The following is a 19,807-nucleotide window of genomic DNA, read 5'->3' on the forward strand; positions in this document are numbered from 1 at the left end:
TCTGGGCTGCTCTGTGTGGATGAATGCATGGTCCTACTCTGGGCTGCTCTGTGTGGATGAAGGAAAGGTCCTACTCTGGGCTGCTGTGTTTGGATGAATGCATGTTCTTGGTCTTGGCTGCTCTGGGATGATGAAAGCATGGTCCTGCTCCGGACTGCTCTGGGTGGATGAATGCATGTTCTTGTTCTTGGCTGCTCTGGGTGGATGAATGCATGGTCCTGCTCTGGGCTGCAAGGTCCTACACTGGTTTGGCTCTTCTCATCTTTCCTGCAGCCCATATGCCAGAATGCTACTTTGTGAGATCTTTGGTTATGTTTATGTAGATCGCAAGTAGTGTAAAAGGCTGTGTCTGGAAGGGAACTGGACATCCTGGGATGAGGACTGAACTTTTGAACTGGTACCAGCTGTTGTGTGGTCAGGAGGACAGACAGAGACATGCATGCACACACGCGCATGTGCGCGCGCGCACACACACACACACACACACACACACACCCACCCACCAAAGAGAAAATATCTCCTTTCACTGCAGTTTTACCCCCTCCTCTCCCCTCAAATCTATTTCTCTTGGTCTGGACACTCTGTTGGAAAAATGGAATACATCCTTTGTGTGTTTCTGTTTTTAAAGTGATTGCTTAGCTGAGATGGGCTTTGTCCCTATGCACTCCTCTCTTCAAAGGCCCCAGCCTGCTTTCTCACTCAATACTCTGCTCCTTCCAGCGGGTGGGCTGTGTTTTAACACCTCTTAAGGGTGGAGTTAATGTATAAGATGTGTTTTGGCAATGTTTTCGTGGTGATGGTTTGAGTGAATTGTTGTAATGTTTGCCAGCTACAGTACTCCTGTGGGTAAATTTCATGCACACTTGTCTAGTTACACTATTTGTGAGGTTGCTATAAACATCTTTAGCTTGTGAGCATAATTTTGTTATTATACACTCAAAAAAGATTAAACCCTTTCCAAACTACGTTTCTTTTTCTTTCGACAAGCAGGAATAATTTGGGCTTCCTCTCAAATGGAGTACTTGGTGGTAATGAAGTGAAAAAACTCTTGCCTTTAAGTAGAATGCTGATGCTGTCATCGGAACAGGGTCGGGTTCAGACACGCTGGCTCAGGTGTAATGGCTCAGGTGTGCACGAGGAGCAGCAGAGAGACCACACGGTACCTCGGCAGCAGTTGTGTGCACCAGGAGCACCTCTGTCACTGGTACAGCAGCATGAAGGCTCCACCTCTGTGTGCCCCAGGACTGCACACTGCAGCTTCGTCGTGTTTAAAAATGATTGCATGTGAACATCAGTGGGCATCTGCTGAGCCAGTGGGTTGCTGCCTCTGAGATTTTTTAAATAAGTGAACATTAGCCTGTTAGTCAGCACCTTGCAGCAAGAATCCATTTTCCATACTTATATTTGTAATACGTCTCTGCTAAAAAAAAAAAAAATAAAAAAAATAAAAAAAGTTAAAAAAACTAAAATAGTATAACATTTTAACCACTTTCCTCTGTGTACTACTAAATTTGTCTAGGTGTCCTGACCCTGAAAATTGTAGCCTCTACAATTTGTAGCCAACTGTACTTCTATCTTAAAGCATGCAGTTCTGCCTCATGAGCTCACTATCTCAGCCTAATGTAGTAATGAGCAGTACTGAGGGATGGGTCTCACCTAATATACTAGGGTACATTACAATGCAGTGCAGTGCTGTGGGTTGTGTTTTTTACCCCTACAGTGTACAGTGCACCTGGCTGAACTGAACTTTTCAGATCAGATCCAATCATTAGACAAAGCAAATCTGCATATCAGAAATCAACATCAAAGATTTATTTATATAGTGCTTTTTACAACAGATGTTCTCACAAAGCAGTTTTACAAATGTCCAAGTCCAACCCCCAGTGAACAAAAAAAGCGCGACAATGGCAAGGAAAAACTCCCTAGAACATGAGGAAGAACCCTTGAGAGGAACCAAGACTCAAAGGGAGCCCAAACTCCTCTGGCTGACTGGCCAGCCCATAATAACAATTTTAAGAGAAAAATAAAGAAATAACAAAATGAGAAAATAAGCAATTAATGTGTAGTACAATTTCCTAGAGGTCTTGGTCTTGTCCCGATGGTGTGCACGTGTCCCAAACCCATCCTGCAAGAGAACGTCCATTAAAGGCAGTGGAGAAGTAGTTGGCTGGGTTGGCGGTGTGGTGGGCTACAGCAGGGGGCATCAGGGGGTGGTGGGAGTAGCCACGGCAGCTGAGACGGGTTGAGGCTCAGTAACATCGTGACATCAGGGGTATGTGTACCTCAGCAGAAAGAGAAAATAGATTAATAGATTATGCATATTCCTGGGTTCTGAGATCTCCATATTTTGGAGAAAGTATGCTCGTCTGTATACTCCATTTTATTCATTCGTTTCTATTCCCTCTGTGATCTGAGACTACACAAACTGTTTGTTTTGAGGTGAAGTGCCTCTCAAAGCCCACGACCCTGAGTGGTGGCTGTTATCTCAGGCAGGGCAGAGTACGTGTTTGATTAGTGCTGGTTTACAGTTCAGAAACTGCAGGCTGGGCTGGGTCTGTGCTCAGGCCTTGGGTACCCCTGTACCCTGCAGAGCTTTGACCAGAGGGGCCTTGTCTTTGAGAATGAGGTCTGCTGCTTCTTCACCCTGCCCTCTCCTACTCTACCCTATCTTACCCTGCCTTACATACCATACCCAACCCTACCTTATACCGTATCCTACTCTGCATCACTCTGGGTAAAAAGCTTCTGACAAGCTGCAGGGTTTTAAGTCATTGAGGCCTGTTGGGGCATGACAGAGAGGAGATTTTTTTTTTCATAATGAGAGAGAAAGATGGAGAGATGGAGGAAAAAAGGGGCAAAGAGGGAGGTAGAGGGACGATGTCAGGAATGGGAGAAGTGGAGAGGAGATTTAGCTGCAGCAGGCCTCTCGGCCGTGTGTCATGCCATTATTCCAATTACAGGGAGCAGAGCCCACTTGGCTGTTTCCCAGCAGCGCTGGTGACCACGCAAAGTGGTGCAACACTCGCTCCCTCACGCATTTGCTCACACACACACTTGCTCATTCCTTCAACGTTACTGAAGAAAACGCTTCACCTTACAAATAGTGGGCTGGTATTGATGACTAGGTGGAAGTCGCATGCTGTTGTGTGGGGCAATGGTCCTCACTTGCTGTTCAGGGTGAATTAAGCCTTTTAAATGTGTTCCAAAAAGACACAAAGACAGTGCTTATAGGTGCTTGGTAACACCCACCCCCCTCCCCAACCCACATTTTCTTCTGTTACTCCAGGTACATTATGCAGGCATTTGGTGAAGCACGGCTGGCAGTCTGAACCCAATGAACTCGTCTGCACCGACTCTGACTCACTGACTGCAACCATTTATTTCCACCCACCCCACAGAAACCTAATTTGCCATATCACTTTGTGTACTCCCTCTCTATCTCTCTATCTCTCTCTCCCTCCCCCTTCTGTCTGTGTGTCTGTCTCTCTCTCTCTCAGCTGAACTGGTCTACTGTTTGATCTCAGCAAAGGAGCATTCCAGCCAATCCCACTGCATAAAGGTGTGCCCTTCTTGGCCAACCTCTGTGAACAGCCATTGTGCAGGCAAAGCTGGAGAATGAGAGAAGTGTGTGAGCATGTTTCCCAGCCCTCGGGCCTCTCTCCTCCCCACAGCAGCTCAGGTTTAGCCACGCCTCCCATCCTCCACCACCATGCCTGTGTTCCTGCCCTCACGTGTGGGCTGGGTGTGCAGGGCCACATCTGAGTCAGCTCGGCGCTCCACGCGCCGATGTCCATCACACTGCCATGCCTCTGCCCAGAGGCATCTGCTCCAAGCATGTTTGGCAAGATTTGACCCCAGCTGGCATAGTTTGGTCATACAGTTTAGTCTTCAGTCTTTTATAGGAGTGTGTCCATGAGGACAGCTCCTTCAGTCAACAGGGCTTTTTTTCTTGATGTTGCCGAGACAGAATAATAACTGTTATTGCTGTTAAAAGTGTGTGTGTGTGTGTGTGTGTGTGTGTGTGTGTGTGTGAGAACACACTGGCAAAAAGTGTAGTGTTCAGCACTGGTTTGTTTGTTTTTTATTTTATTTAAAATGCTTAGACCTTCCTTCTGGAAACCTTGTATTACTGATTTTGGTTTTATCCGTTCTTGATTATATTTATTTATTTATTTATTTATTTATTTATTAGACTTCTCTGAAATGTTCTCTTATATTTAAAACAGGCAGAAGAAGGCTAATGTGTCTGAATGATGTCATCTTTGACCTCCTAGCCTGAACCTTTTATCCAGTGTCAGTTTGACCTGGAAACAAGGTCACACTTGAAAAGATGACATTTTAAAAGATGCAGTTGCCCAGGGAGATGGCTGTTGCCATGGTGCAGTTTCTTAGCCCTTGGAAAATGTTGAACATCAGCCCTTGTCATTGCTGTGGACATGCTGGATACAGACAGATCTGCCTCAAGAGTGGATATAGGGTGTTTTTGTGTGTGTGTGTGCGTGCACGCGTGTGCGTGTGTGCGTATGCTAGGAAATTCCTAACACATCTCAGTTTTCAGCTAGTGCATAAACATGCACAAATAGCTTTGCATGGAAATGGGGCATTTATAATCAATCAGGATCACATTTTTCTCCCTACAGTTGCAATGTTTTTGCTGGTGCTTTACCTATTTGTACATCCAAAAAAGAACTGTCAATGGTTTTACCTTTAGGAGGGTTTGCATCCCTGTGCAGCATGTTGAACATTTTAGGCTTAAACTATGTTACTAAAAGCAGTGATTTTTGTCCTGAGTGATCGAGCAGTCTTCTGTAGAGTCTTCTGTGAGTATTCTGTCATACGTCTGGTATTTACACAGCTGACAGACATTGCCAGACACAGCTTGTCAGTTTCAGATAATAACTGCAGGTGCCATGTTGCTCTGCTTGTTCAGTTCTCTGTTCTCAGCCTTTATTCAGCATTATGTAGACACGTATGTCTGCAAAGCAAGGGGATCATCTGCTCTCCTGCCTGCATTATCAGTAGAGTGGTGAGAAATTCAATATCTCGTATTCCCTGTAAATGTCTCACACACTCTCTCCTTCCTCCTCCTTTCATTTTCTCCTCACCTTCATCCCGTATGTATTTCTCTGTGGCCAGAAGCATCTGGATCGATGCCTCAAAGAGTCGTAGACGTGCCCGAAGTGTACCTCCCCCTTGCTGTGCCTGGCCAATCACAGAGTACCTGTGATCTGAGGCTTGGAAAGTTCTTTGGCCTATGATGAATTATCAAATTAAAGCTGTCCCACTTCCACACTGCCATTAGAGCTAGAGATGATGTGATTTGTTTGGGCTTTGCTGAGCCTCTTGCTTTAAGCTTTGTGTTGCTCATGTGCTATAGATAAATGCTAATATGACATTTTATATGAAGATTATGAAGATTATATGAAGATTTATATGAAGATTAACACCCATGGTGTGTTATTTGGTAGCGAAGCCTTGCTGAGGGCTATGTGCTGGACTTCTACTCCCAGAGACTGTGTGTGGTGGTGTGTTGGCTTGACTCCTGTTGGAACAGGACATGCAATATTATTCATTCCTTAAGGGTGAGTTCTATAGAGGAGAGAAACCTCTTAATTGGTTCTTTGTGTGTGTTGGTGCTGTCTGGGTCAGATGGGTTTGTGGTTAAGCAGTGCTAATAAGCAGATGTCAGACAATTCTGACAACTGTCCCTGTCTGCGGCTAGTTGAGTGCATACCCTGAGCTCCAGATCACTGCAGTCTTTCTCCTGGCCACACCCCTTTCTTCTTTCCTCTGTATATAAGCAGACTATAGGGTTACTGGCTGTGGGTGCATGGCATCATATACGTTTCTGTGGTTCTCTTTCTCCTTCTTCGTTCTCCTGTTGTTCAGACGTGCCCTTGTTTCTATCCTTTGTCCTTCGCTGCTTTGGCATTAAGCTCATTTCCGCTGCCAATGGTGGCACTGACCGGTCGAGGGGGTTGTTGGGTGATAATAGTCCTGTGATTCTCAGCAGAGTGCTTTGTGTAGTGTGCTGCTGTGGGGTATTCTGACTCTTGAACAGTTGCTCTCTAGCTCCTCATCTCTGTAGATTCTGCTTCTGCCTGGCTCGGCTGCCTATATGGTACCTTTCCACATCTAATTCAGCTGCTTCCAACTGACAGTGAGTTTGACAGTATCATAGGAGCTCATTGGCAGTATAAAACACACCCACTGTTAGACTGGCGTGGCCATGCAAACAGCTGTGCTTGTCTGACAGCTTTTTAAAATAAAGCTAGTCAGCTCTGACCATACCACCTCTCATAGCCTCTGACTGCCGATTGGTTTCTATGACTTTTATTTTATTTTTTTTCTCCCTCTCGCCACGTTTGGGGTGACGTTTTGCAAGAAATAGGAGCAGGTTGGCAGAGGACTGTGGTCTCATAGCAGGAAATGTGAACGTGAAGCCTCTCACGCCAGCGCTCGGGACATTTGGGGTGCGGTATGTGCTCTGCCTCTCTGCAGCTGAAGCCCAGCTCGGTGCATGAAGAGCAGTGGACAGATGTTTTGCAGGCCTTAGATGTCGGCACCCCGAGTCTAGTGTTTGCATTCCTGGCTGTGGGCCTGAGTCCTAACAGTCCTTGGATCCTGTCAGCAGGCCCGCGTCTCCCAGAAAACTCCCTTTGTCTGGCTGGAGGGAGGGGGAGCATTAGGGCGGTATGGGAAGGCTGTCTTGAGGGCGGCGTGAGAACGTTCTGTGTTGTGCTCTCTGTCCAGCTTCACCAGTCATCTGAGTCTTCCCTTCTGCCCTTCCCTGTGCCAGCTGTACCCACGTGGGCTAACACGTGTGACAGGAAGTGCCGGATGGGAGAGGGAATGAAGGGGAGGTCTGGAGGGTGGGAAAGAGAGAGCGAGTGAAGCTTTTCACTGGCCAAGCTCCTCAGGATTTAATTATGCTGTGTGATATTTAATGCATAAATAAGAGAGTGAACTGCGTGTTTACACTGTCTGGCAGCACTATGAGCTCTCACTAGGATGTAACATTGACACGCACATGTGCCCTCACACATCTCATAAACGCACACACGCTGTAAGCAGTAGACACATTCATGCATGCACCTAGATGCCTGTGAGAAGTAAACAGATACAAACCCAAAGTCAGCAGTCACATACACACAGGGTATGCCGCATGCCTCTGTTGACTTGTGTGCTCCGTGGCTGTAGTGCACTCTGACACTAGTTGCTCTGCAACTGTGGTTGTGTGGTGCATTCTGCAACTGTGGTGATGTGGTGCACTCTGTAGCTGTGGTGCTGTAGCATGCTCTGTGGCTGTGGTGCATTCTGCAGCTGTGGTGCTGTGGTGCGCTCTGTAGCTGTGGTGCTGTAGCATGCTCTGTGGCTGTGGTGCATTCTGCAGCTGTGGTGCTGTGGTGTGCTCTGTAGCTGTGGTGCTGTAGCATGCTCTGTGGCTGTGGTGTGCTCTGTGGCTGTTGCGCGTGCTGCGTCTATGGTGCACACTACTGCTGTGATCCACTGTAGGGTGCTCCTAACACCTGCAGGTCCCCGTCTCTGCACAAGGTTAGGGTTAGACATTTCATACGCGTTCATTTTTTACATTTTTTATTTAATTTTATTTTTCTAGTTTTTATAGCTGGACCATATGGGTGTTCACTGGTTTGTCTGACTTGGTTCATGTATCAATAAAACAGGCTTGTACTGAATACAAACAAATGAAATCAAACAAACCAGCTTTATTTTATAGTAGTCAAAAATAAGGGTGGGCGATTCAAACTAAAATTCATATCGCTGTATTTTCCACTATCCAGCCAGTAATAATATAGTACTACGATGTGGTGGTGGTGGTGGTGGTGTAGTCACTAAAAAAGAACTTGACTTTAATACTTCTTAAATCAGAAGGCCAAATCATGAGTGAGTAAATTGCAGAAGAAAATCATGTTCTTCTTTATTGTGCAAATGGAAGTATACACTTGAGGTATAAATATGTGAGCATGAAACATAAACTGGTATATTAAATTAACTCTCTTAAAGCAACTAAAGCACATAAGAATAAAAAACCTGTTATATTTTAATGTTTTAATTACTGTACCTAAAATGTGTGTGAAATAAATTATTTGGATGGAATTATTTTTTTAGACATATGTACATAAAGTAATTTCACCAAAACACCTCTATAATGTTTATGATCAATTTACATGGGACATTTCAGTGTAAATTACAAAGATGGGAGTGGGTACTCAGTTAACACATTGCCATCAAACAAAAAAAGGTATGTGTATTATGTAGTTTTCCCTGGTCACAAGTACAAAACACACAATCTTGCACAGAGTATTAAATAAACAGTATCTATCTCGCTATAATTATCCAGAAGCATGTTCACTACAAAATGTTGATATCATCTAATAAACCTGCTTATAGTAAAAATAACTTGCGTTAGGTCTGAAAAGGCCTTTGGCAAGTAACTGCTAAAGTATGTAATGCAAATAAATGCTTCTTTGAGGTTTACATGTCTGAGAAAATCATGAAAACTAAATTCTACAGTATATTAGTCATTTTGTAGTAGATAAAGGGTGTATTTGCTGATGCAGTCTGTAAAAATAACTGACATGGCAGATTCAAACTGGAGTAAGGTCAGTAAGAAACATGAGTAAGAATTACGTTATCTCACTTTCCCATCTGCCATCCACTGTTACTGGAGTTAACTATTGCATGCACTCTTGTCACGTCATATTGTAACAATGTAATTTTAAAGTGATGAAGAAATTGCTTGCATTTCTACCTTTTTAGCTGATAGTGTGTTAACAATACAGTGCATTAAAAATACTGTACAGTTGTGGCCAAAAGTTTCGAGACTGACACAAATACCCTCTTATTTGGAGTTCCTCTAGCCTGCAGAAATATATACTTGATTATAGCTAGCTACCCTACATTATATATAGTCATGGCCAAAATTTTTGAGACTGACACACATTTTGGTTTTCACTGGTTTTTTTTTTTGTTTTTTTTTTAGCTCCTTTTGTCAGATGTTTATATGGTATAGTGAAGTACAATTGTGAGCATTTCATAAGGTGTCTTTTTTTTTTATTTTATTTATTTTTTTTTTATTGACAAATACATCCAGTTTAAGCAAAGACTTACATTTAAAGTGTTGACCCTACTTTTTTACGACTTCTGCAATTCACCTTGGCATGCTGGATATCAGCATCTGGGCAAAATCTTGACTGATGGCAATTTATCAGTGCTTCGAGTTGATCAGAGTTTCTGCATTTTTGTTTATCCACCCTCTTTTTGAGGATTGAACACAGGTTCTCAATGGGATTGAGATCTTGGGAGTTTCCTGGCCATGGACCCAAAATGTCAATGTTTCATTCACCAAACCATTTGGTTATCACTTTTGCCTTGTGACATGGTGCTCTGTCATGCTGGAAAAAGCATTGTTCAGCACCAAATTGCTCCTCTATCATTGGGAGAAGTTGCTCTTGGAGGATGTTTTGATACCATTCCTCATTCATGGCAGTGTTCTTAGGCAAGATTTTGAGCAAACCCACTCCCTTGGATGAGAAGCAACCCCACCGAAGAATGGTCTCAGGATGGCTCAATGTTGGCATGACACAGGACTCGTGGTAACACTCACCTTTTCTTCTCCAGACAATCATTTGTCCCAATCAGATGTCCCAAACAGTGTGAAGGGGGCTTCATCAGAGAAAATAACTTTACCCCATTCCTCTGCAGTCTAATCCCTATACTTCCTGAACAATGTCAATCTGTCCTTGATGTTTTTCTTGGGAGAGAAGTGACTTCTTTGCTGCCCTTCTTGACACCAAGCCATCCTCCGAAAGCCTTCGCCTCATGGTGCGTGCAGATGCACTCACACCTGCCATCTCCCATTCCTGAGCAAGCTCTGCACCGGTGGTGACCCGATCCCGTAGCTGCATCCTATTTAGGAGATGGTTCCGGCGCATGCCTGACTTTCTTGGGTGCCCTGAAGCTGTTATTGATTGATTGATAAATAAATGGTTGATTTTAGGTGCTCTTACAAGCAGCAATGTCCTTGTCTGTGAAGTCCTTTTGATACAATACAATTACTTTGGAGGTAGTCACAGTGGAAGTAAAGACTATCTTGGGCCATTTACTGTAGTAGACTACAGTCTACTAAGGTCATTGCATACCTACAGATCCAAGCATCAGTTTCAAATGGACCTACAATGTCCATAGCCATCTTTCTGCAATGGTCTATCCGGAAGTGGCATAGGCTGAAGCAGGGTGTGGCTTCATCCATTTTATCGTTCACCTGGCATCAAGAACTGATTGCATCATTTACCAGTGCATCCATTTTCGGCAACCAGTAGAGTTCACAAAGCTGCTGTTAGTGAGTACAATACTTTGATGATTCCAGTGAGCTATCGATACAATGAGAGAATGATGAGCAATATGCACAATCAAGCAGGATCCATGGAATATGACACACAAGAAGTTCACAACAAGTTCCAGTCGAAGCCTGTAATAAGGCAACAAGTCAGGATCCAGACCCTTAGGTGAAGGTCAACCTCACACAATTTGTGCATGCACCTTGGTCTGCTTGGGCATTTGGCACAAGCAGAATCCATGTTGGTAGTTGATGGTGTCTTGGAAACAGTGGAGAGAAGAGCAACCACTCCTGATTCAGCCTCATCAGCAGATGTAGGAATATCAGGCAAGGGCAGTTGAGACAGAAAGTCAACTATAGCATTCTGGGAGCTTGGACATCATAATTTAAATGATAGGAAGTGAGCAGACCACCTAGCATCACAAATACCAGCACAAGCAATACCCTTAGTAGTCAGTAGGGTTGTCAGTGCTTGATGGTCAGTTTTTAAGGTGAAGCAGTAAGTGCGCCACCTCTCCAAAGCCCATACATGGGCAGAGGCTTCTTTCTCTACTACAGAGTATTTCCACTCCGTAGCAGAGATTTTAAGAGGTGCATAGTCGTTTATGGGCTTGATGTAGGGAGACATGTCTATTCCATGGATGATAACATCATCTATGTAATGCTCTACCGTTGGCAAATCAGCCAGAATGGTGGACGGCATTTTTTGAAAGGCACCAGGGGCAGACACTAATCCATAAGATCGTGACTTTCCTTGTAAAAGGGTACTTGGTAATAGGCACTGGCCTAGTGACACCCCTCAGAAAAGAAAGCAGTTCATCCATATGGAGTAAGGGAAAAGAGTCCACAATCATGGCCTTATGGGGCTGGTGTAGGTCTACACACATATGTATTCTGCCCGATTTCCTTGATGGGAGACACCCACGCAGAGTCCATCAATCTGTTCTATAACACCAGCAGCCAACAGTCGATTCAGCTCCTCTGTTATGGCATTTCTAACAGAGAATGGAAACTGGTGCAGCATTTGCCATACCAGATTTACTGTCTCATTATTTTCATACGGTTATTTTCATAACAAAGTTGGGAGGCAGAATGCCAGCCACAGGAATGTAAATTTGGAGAATGTCCAAAGCCTGGCTGTGGATATGCATTAGCAAAATGTTGCTAAAATGACAATTCTGCTTGGCAAAACTCCCAGATGATTTGGTGTTGTCAACCATATTTACCAATACAAGGCTGTGAACTCAAACTGAGACTTCTGCTGTACATTTAATTTTGTCTGGTGCCTCTGTTTGTCTGTTTTGGAATTGCACACTTTACACAGATGTAATGTTAACATCAGAGGAAATGGCTACTGACCAGTAGTTGCCTCAATCTGAGTAGCATTGTCACTGCTTCATCCATTGTAAGATCCGGTTCTAGTAACAGCCTCTCATCCTTTCGGGGCTTATAGGCATGTTCTAGCATCTAATCCTGAATCATCAGCATGATCACCAGAGTGGCAGGTCACTACAAGGTCACACAAAGCAGCCACATAATATACCTCTGTTTCTTGTGGTCCCCAAGTCCTTTTAAGAAAACTATGGTCAGTACAACATTAGCTTTGCGTGGGCAGGACTGGTAAAGGTAAACTTGCAACTGCTGTTTCTGCTGTATCACCCACATTATTCACAGTATGGCGAAATCATGGCACTGCATCATAACAGTAGATCCAGCCCTACACTTTCATTATTTTTTTTATTTATTTTTTTTTTTACGTTAAATGGCAGCCCATTCTCATGATTAGCAGGACATGGGTGATGGTGGCAAACTGTGTGGCATAAAGAAACTTTCTGCAAATCATCATCTGGAGAGAAGGTTGTGAGACAGAGGCTGAAGGCTGTAGCGCCTTCTTGATGATCCTGCCGGTACCGTGTCCATGGCAGGCTGAAGAGATGGCTACTTCAAACTTGGTGTGCTCAACTCTGTCCAATCTTGGTGTATCTCTAAACAGTGTAAACATGTTGGTCCTTACACACACCTACAGGTGGAGTACCAGATGTGGCTGGACAAGTCCTTCTGCACAGAATATTTGGACCCCTGGTGTGTGTGTGGGTGGGTGGGTGTGTGTGTGTGGCTGAACTGCATCCAGCTGGGTGATGTTAGTGTTGTGCAATCGTGAATTGCAGCTGGCCCTCTCCTTTTTGCCAGCAGGAAACAGGAAATTGAGGGTGTGCATGACCAATTTTTTATTTCTTTATTTTGTTCACAGTGGCAGATGAGTCACCACAGCGCTAGAATCACAGTAATAGTGTGTGTCTGTGTGTTTGAGACCATTATGAACTGATCCTTTTTGCTGTCTTGTGACAGCATCCTCTCTCTGACCTATGAGATACCATGACTTCATAGCAAGAAGTATAATATACAGTGCGATCAGTGTTTTACATATTGCAGTTTGTCGGACAGGCAGTCCACTGAAGACTCTGTTTTTCTGTTCTTGTTTATTAATGGATTGCGAGAGACGGATGCTTTTCTAACCTGATGGAAACAACTATGAAATTTAAGAACAAATTGAAACAGAATGAGGCAACCTGTTCATACCAACTAGAGGCCAGTGATGATTGTATGTTTCTGTCTGTATGCGCCTGTCTCGGGGTGGGACTGGGTGTGGGTGAGGACCGATCTTGAGATCTCAAGATCTTTCAGTTTGTAGGGTGGTGGTAGTGCTGGCATTTCGTATGTGGGATGGCACTCTGAGCTGCTCTGTAAATTCAGAACACTTTTCTTCTGATGCACGCGCACACACACACACACACACACACACACAGCAGACATCACTACATATTTCTTCCAATCTGTTTCTGATTCTTAATGCCAATCAAAGAATGAAAAGGGACTGGAAAATAATGCAGTAATGAAAGGCCAGAAACCACTGGGGGACTCTCAGATTTATGTGCCTTTGGAATGGACTCGGAAACCCAAATTATTTTCTGCTTGTTTTTATTTTGTACTTGTACACTCTACTCTATTCTGCTCTGCTCTACTCCCCTCTGCTTCCCACCCATCCTCCCAATTTTCTGAACAAGCCTTCGATTGTTATACTTAGTCCTTGAAGGAATCTCTGTTTAGCTTTTTATCATCTTTTGGAATCGACACCTTTATTACTCAGACAGGAGAGCTGGGCACCTCATGCATCCTGCAGCGTGAGGAAGCTGTCCGGCACAGTCTCCAGAGAGCTCTCGCATGCTCACAAATGGGCCCTGTGTCTGCATGAACACAGCTGTGTCTCCATCTCACAGATGTGCAGCCTCTGGGGCTTAGCCCTGGTGGGGAGGCTGTGTGCTGCCGTCAGCGGTGCCGGCTCATCCGGGCTGGAGCTCCAGTGGAGCAAGCTGTGGAGTGACTCCTCCATTGCTATCCCTGCCCAGCCACTCGAGCTCCCATTCCAGCGCTCTCTCACTCTTGCTTCTCTGGCTTTTCACGCTTTTATACTGTGCGTGTGTGTGTCTCAACTTTGAAAGTATGGCTTAGTGATTCTTGAAATGTCATTAATTACTTTAGGTTTATGGTTACATCTCTGTGTGTGGCCAGTGGTGGGTTGGACTTGCACTCTGTCTCTTTGTCTCTTTGTCTCCCCGCTCTCAGTGATCCAATCTTACAGTTTTTCACTTGTTTGAACCCGGGATCATCAACCTTCCTTTGCTATGGTAGTAAGTTCTCACTTCTCCACACTGTCTTGATTTGTGTGTGTGTGTGTGTGTGTGTGTGTGTGTGTGTGTGTGTGTGTGTGTGTGTGTGTGTGTGTGTGTGTGTGTGTGTGTGTGTGTGTGTGTGTGTGTGTGTGTGTGTGTGTGTGTGTGTGTGTGTGTGTGAGAGAGAGAGAGAGAGAGAGAGAGAGACAGAGAGAGAGAGAGAGAGAGACAAGTGAAGAAGTGTTGCATTTGATGATGTGTTTGTGTGAAGACTGAGAAATGGACCTCAAGGACTATGGGTGTAAAGGCAACCTGGCCATGGGACTGTAACATTGTCTGCTTGTGCTGCTGACGGGGCAGTGTCCAGCAGGATGGTACCTGCAGCCGGGCTGGACTTAGGCACTTCATTGCTTAGGTGCACATTGTGGGCTTGGCTGTAAGCACCTGCTCATGCTTGGACTGAAAGAAATGGACATTGTCATACTGTCAGATTGTCCAGAGAGCTAGGTCATGTGTTTGACCCAGCTGTGTTTTGACATGGAAGAATATTGTTTGGTAACACTTAATTCAGACTAGATAGATGGCATCTGCAAGCTGTCAGCTGTGCCTTTCCAGGTCTGAACTTTCAAGATTAGTGGACCCTGGAAGTCTTTCTTCTTGGAAGCAGATCACTGGGTTTTAAGTGGTTTTAAGGGAAGGTAGATTTGCGGATACCTCCAGCCAAAAGCATCATATGGAATCCACGTTGAAGTCAGACACACAAACTCTATATGTGCAAAGAGGAGGACATTGGGTGGTCAACTGCAGATCCACACTTTGCTCTTCACAGACCTAAAGCACATATTTATCCCATTAGAAGGAGGCTTTGCTTTTGCTTATTTTGTAAGTTGAAGGAAATGCTTGAGCACTTTTATTTGTCTTGTACTGGGCATAGAGTAATATGTAGATTGCTAAGCGCATCGTGTGGGAGGGGTTTGCAAAGTTGGTGAAAGGAATTACATTTAGCTTCAGGCCTAAATGTGAAGCTACTCAGATAGTAAGGATGCCTGTGGTGAATTTTTCATTAGGCGAGGAAAAACTTACTAACCAGGTGCCAAGAAAAATCTCAATGCGAGGGAAAGGGTCACTGGATCCCAACACCAATCCAAATGGGGACAAGCACGGGCTGGCAGAGAGTCCTCAGGTCTTGGGACATTGAGGCATTGTATGTGCTTTTGTCTGAGAGGACAAGAGTTTATAGTACTGCAAAAGATGGCTTAATTATTTAGGCATTAATATTCATAATGCCCTTTTGATGGCAAACTTTAAAACAAAAAGAAATGTTATTAAACTTGTAGGCATTATTGTGGTAATAAGTATTTTAAAGTCTAAGGTTTGTCTTCTGTTTGGTATTTACAGGTTTTCTTAAGGTGGTAACAAATTGCGGTGGTTTGGTTTTCAAAAAATGGGACAGTATAGCCTTATACATAAATACATAACCAATTTAATTACTTACAGGACCAGTAACAGTTGCCTTCAGAGCGCATATAGCCAGATAATCTTATTCCTCTCCATTCAGCTGCTCCTTAATAAAATAAAATGTAAAAAATGTATTTGATAATTTTTATTTCATGCTGATAGAAAAAATGAATCAGTTGCCATAAAAATTCACATCATTTTAACAAAGCAGATGTGAAATTCACATGTGGAAATTTAGTCTTAATAGTCCAATACAGATTTTCATGCAAACTCCAAGGAGACTTTTGTCATGTTGATGTACACGGGCAAAACAGACACGCTAAAAAAGGGGCCCATCCAACAGAATATCTCTATAAGCTGTGTTTGGGCATTTTGGCTTCTTGATAAGGCACCCTACGTGAGATCACATTGAGGGTAAACTTTATGTATCCTCTTTGGCCATACACTTTGATGAAGCAGCTAGACACACCTACGGAGAAGCCGTCTGACCAATGGTTGTGTGCAGGTCATGTACATGATCAATTAACTGTGGCATGCAAGAAGGCGGGACCTATAGAGAATGGTCAAAGGAATGCAAAAACAGCTGCACAGTGTATGGTGATTGTAGAAAGCAAATGTCAGCATGAAAGGCGAGCCAAATCCTGGGCATTTTAGAAATCCAATCCGGACACATTTTTTAGGTACATGTCTAGGTACATGTGTAGGGAAAAAGATGATATATAGTCACCATACAAATATATAACCTCGAAATTAACAAAAGAATGCCAGTAATGTTACTTAATAGGAGCAAAACAGTTACATCATACAATATTTACATTTGTTCATCATTCTGAATTGTGGCAATATTGTTGAGTCTATGCTAAACAACAGCACCTGCAGAGATGTACTCTCATATTTTCTCTCTCCACACACACACACACACACACACACACACACACACTCTCTCTCACCCTCTCTCTCCCCCACCAGTAGGAAGCATGTGTCTGAGAGGACTGGGATCATGGGGCCAGGCTGGGAGTGAGCCTGGGCCTCTCGTTGTCTTGGACAGATGGCTTGCAGGCGGAGCAGAGACTGTGTTAACCCTCACCATGCTCTCAGCTGGCTGGGGTAGGAGGACATGGACAGCCCCTAGCAGGGGAATCCTACCTCCCCCCTCTAACTGCTATTCTGACCTGCTGCTCTCCTATCTGGGGAGGTGGATGCCTTCTACCGGTCCCACCTCATGCACAGTCATTCCCACACATTTCCTGTGTGTGTGTGTGTGTGTGTGTGTGTGTGTGTGTGTGTGTGTGTGGTGCAATAAAGTGGTTGCTGGTAAGACTATTTAAGGTGATGGAAATGAATCATTATAGCATAACTTAGGAACTTCCAGGCTTGTGTTCTTGACTGCTTGGTTCAGGTGTGTTGTGGATGCTGAGAATAAAAGTCTGGCTCATTTGGGGCTCCCTAATGCTGCCCTAGCAAGCCTCTTTCAGGTTACCAAGTTACGCTGCATTCTGTGAGCTGACACACGCATACAAACACTATCTCTCTGTCTCTCTCTACAGAAGGGCAGTCCAGGAAGTCCTCCATGAATGTACGTCACAATGATGATGACCGATCAGATCCCGCTGGAGCTGTCACCACCGTTGCTGAGTAGAGAGGTGGCCATGATGCCTCCCATGGTCAACGGGGATGGAGCACAGCAGGTGTGTGGGTGTGGGACTCTCTAGAGGGGGGAGGGTGTGGGGGTGTGGGTCCCCCTGGGGGGGGAGGGTGTGGGTCTCCCTGTGGTGGTGGGGGGTGGTTTCTGTGTGTGGGTCTGTTGGGGGGGGGGGGCACTTTGCACATGTGTGTGGGTCTCTGTGTGTGTGAGAGAGAGAGAGACTCACTTTTATATTTTATTTTAGATTGTTTATATTATATTTTATATTGTTTAAACACATAAGCTGTTTGTTATATGCTATAAGTAAGAATCATTTAAAGTAAATTTAAGAAAATATGCAAAAACAGAGAAAATGCTCAGTGCCTTCAGAGTTAAGAACACTTTAGCCAAGCTGTCATGCTCATAGTTTAATTAGAAGAGTTGGTCTGTGTCCATGACTGTGTTGGGCTCTGTAATCAGCATTTAAATGCTGTATTAACTGATAAATACATTTCTCTCTAAAGAGGTGCTTCTGCCTGTTATTTCACATCTACATGCAGCAGACTGAATGGAAGCACAGTTTCCTGTTCCCTTCCTGCTCTAATAGATGGGGATCAAAGCATTCTTTTACCTCTGTCATTTTTCTTCTTCTTTTACCCCATCTCTTGTTCTTTTACCTCTATACCAATCTCTTCCTGAGCCCAGAACCCAGGGACTAAATGAGAAAGAAAATCATTTTGTATCTAGATACAAGAAACAAAGTATTGTGAATACCCACAGTTCCTCCTCTGGCTCCTACTACACACACACACACTCTCTCACTCATATCCTGTTGAATAGTTTCATGTGGCCAACAGGAGTTACAGAATCTATGGTATGAACATGCACAGGCTGTGTGTGTGTGTTTGCAGCTTTTTTTTTGTATGGACATGTGAGGCACACCTGTGTATTCTCTGAAGGGTTTAGCTGTGTGTAGTATGTGTTTCTATAGCGAGTGAGGGAGCTGGAAAGAAAAGGTGAGTAGCAGAACCGGGGGCTGGGGAGGGCTTTTCCCTTTTCCTTTTTAAACTAGGGTTGACTTGTTACCATAGCAACAGCACCAGCAGCTCACAGCTGTGACTGTGTGAATAAAGCAGGTAGTAGCTGTCCAGGTCTCTGGGCTTTGAAGCACTGGGATTGAAACATTGCCTGTCACACTGCTGTCTGGAGAGAGACAGTAAGGAGGCTCTCCCTGCCTTATCTCTCCCCAACGCATACACCACACACACACACACACACACACACACACACCCCTTCAGAAACACACTCTCCCTCACTTACACACACGATCTTCCGAACCTGGCACGCACTGTTTACAGTATGGCAGGGCAACTTTTTCACTTCTCCCAGCATGTGTGCACTCTGAGCAACCTGCATGCTGACAGCACCATGGTAAGCACTTTGATCTTTCCTCTGTTTCTCTTGCTCCTTTTCTCTTTCTCAGCCTTTCTGTTTCTCTCTGTCTTTCTCAATCTTTGTCTCTATATGTCTCTCTCTTTCTCAGGCTTTGTCTCTGTATACCTCTCTCTCTCCTCTCACAAAGCTGGTTCATTGTGATTTGTGCTTATTTCTAATGAAAAGTCATTAAAAGGTCATTAGTTGTCTGGCAACTGTTTACTTTGGGTGTGTGTTTGTGTGAGAGAGAGAAGTGGGTGGGGAGGTGGAGCTGGTAACAAATAATTTGATTTTTGTAAAAAGGAGACCATAATATAATTTAATTAATATACATGCAGATCTTATGTGAACGATGATTAGTTCAATGATGGGAGGTTTGTGGGACCCTAACAGAGCTCTGGTCTGATGCATCACCTGTTCTCTCCTCTCAGGTCATCCTGGTGCAGGTAAACCCTGGCGAGACCTTCACCATTAGAGCTGAGGACGGCTCTCTGCAGTGCATTCAAGGTACACCCACAGCTTTCTCTGTGTTCTCCATAGTGTCTCAGCTCTCTAAGAACAGCCTCTCTTCCTGCTCCTAAACTGACTGTCCTTGTCCTTAAACATTGAACAAAGATATCTTGAGGCAGGATGGTTTTGTCTCTGCAGGTGTGGTAGTGTGTGTTTGCTTCTGGAGTCTTTGCCTGTGATGTGAATAAGGAAGGTTTTATGTCTTTCTGCCGCTGCTGGGGTAATGCGTCTGGGAGTTCATAGCAAATGCTGCATTTTGCTTCAGTGTCTGCTAAGGATGCACATGGCAGAGGGTTTCCTAGGTCTATATGTTATAAGGGTTTATCCAGTCCATTACATTTTTTTCAGGAATTGAATGGCACAGAGAGATTTCAATAGTCTTCGACCCCCTAGTCATTTGCTCTATGTACAGTATCTTATTGGTCAGTTCAGGATAAGATCTCAGCTGTCTTCTGGCCGAAAGCCTACATATCTCTAAACATTAAGGGACCATTATAGGAAGTCCACGAAGAGCACTGGAGTGGACGCAACTGTGGAATAAACATAATCACATCTCTATACTGATGGAACCTCACTGTGTGTCTGAAGTGCCTATAGGTTCCAAAGCCAAACGAGGAGAAACCAGGAGACAGCAAGTTGGGGCAGGCCCCAGGCTTCTGGAGATCCTCCACCTGTCTGTGGGTAGGGGGCATGTGAGGTCAGGGTAGGGGGCATGGCCTGCTGAGTTCCCTCCCAAGTGAGACGCGTTTT

The 19,807-nt window shown here is 44.4% G+C and overlaps 1 protein-coding gene across 3 annotated transcripts in view; it reads left to right on the forward strand.

Annotated features, from left to right (window-relative positions):
* Positions 1 to 19,807, forward strand: part of fndc3ba (fibronectin type III domain containing 3Ba) — a 101,234-nt gene that overhangs the window by 13,239 nt on the left and 68,188 nt on the right. For 2 of the 3 annotated variants that reach the window (XM_027008532.3, XM_027008531.3), the window contains 2 exons: positions 17,037 to 17,177; positions 18,979 to 19,054. In XM_027008532.3, the coding sequence (XP_026864333.2) occupies positions 17,064 to 17,177; positions 18,979 to 19,054 (190 nt within the window). In that variant the 5' untranslated portion in view covers positions 17,037 to 17,063. Of the gene's footprint in view, positions 1 to 3,497; positions 3,560 to 17,036; positions 17,178 to 18,978; positions 19,055 to 19,807 lie in introns of all 3 variants that reach the window. The other variant, XM_081700492.1, reaches the window with a different exon arrangement.

The sequence above is a fragment of the Electrophorus electricus genome, chromosome 17 (assembly GCF_041902795.1).
Source record: "Electrophorus electricus isolate QZ-2024a chromosome 17, ASM4190279v1, whole genome shotgun sequence".
NCBI classification, from domain to species: Eukaryota; Metazoa; Chordata; class Actinopteri; order Gymnotiformes; family Gymnotidae; genus Electrophorus; species Electrophorus electricus.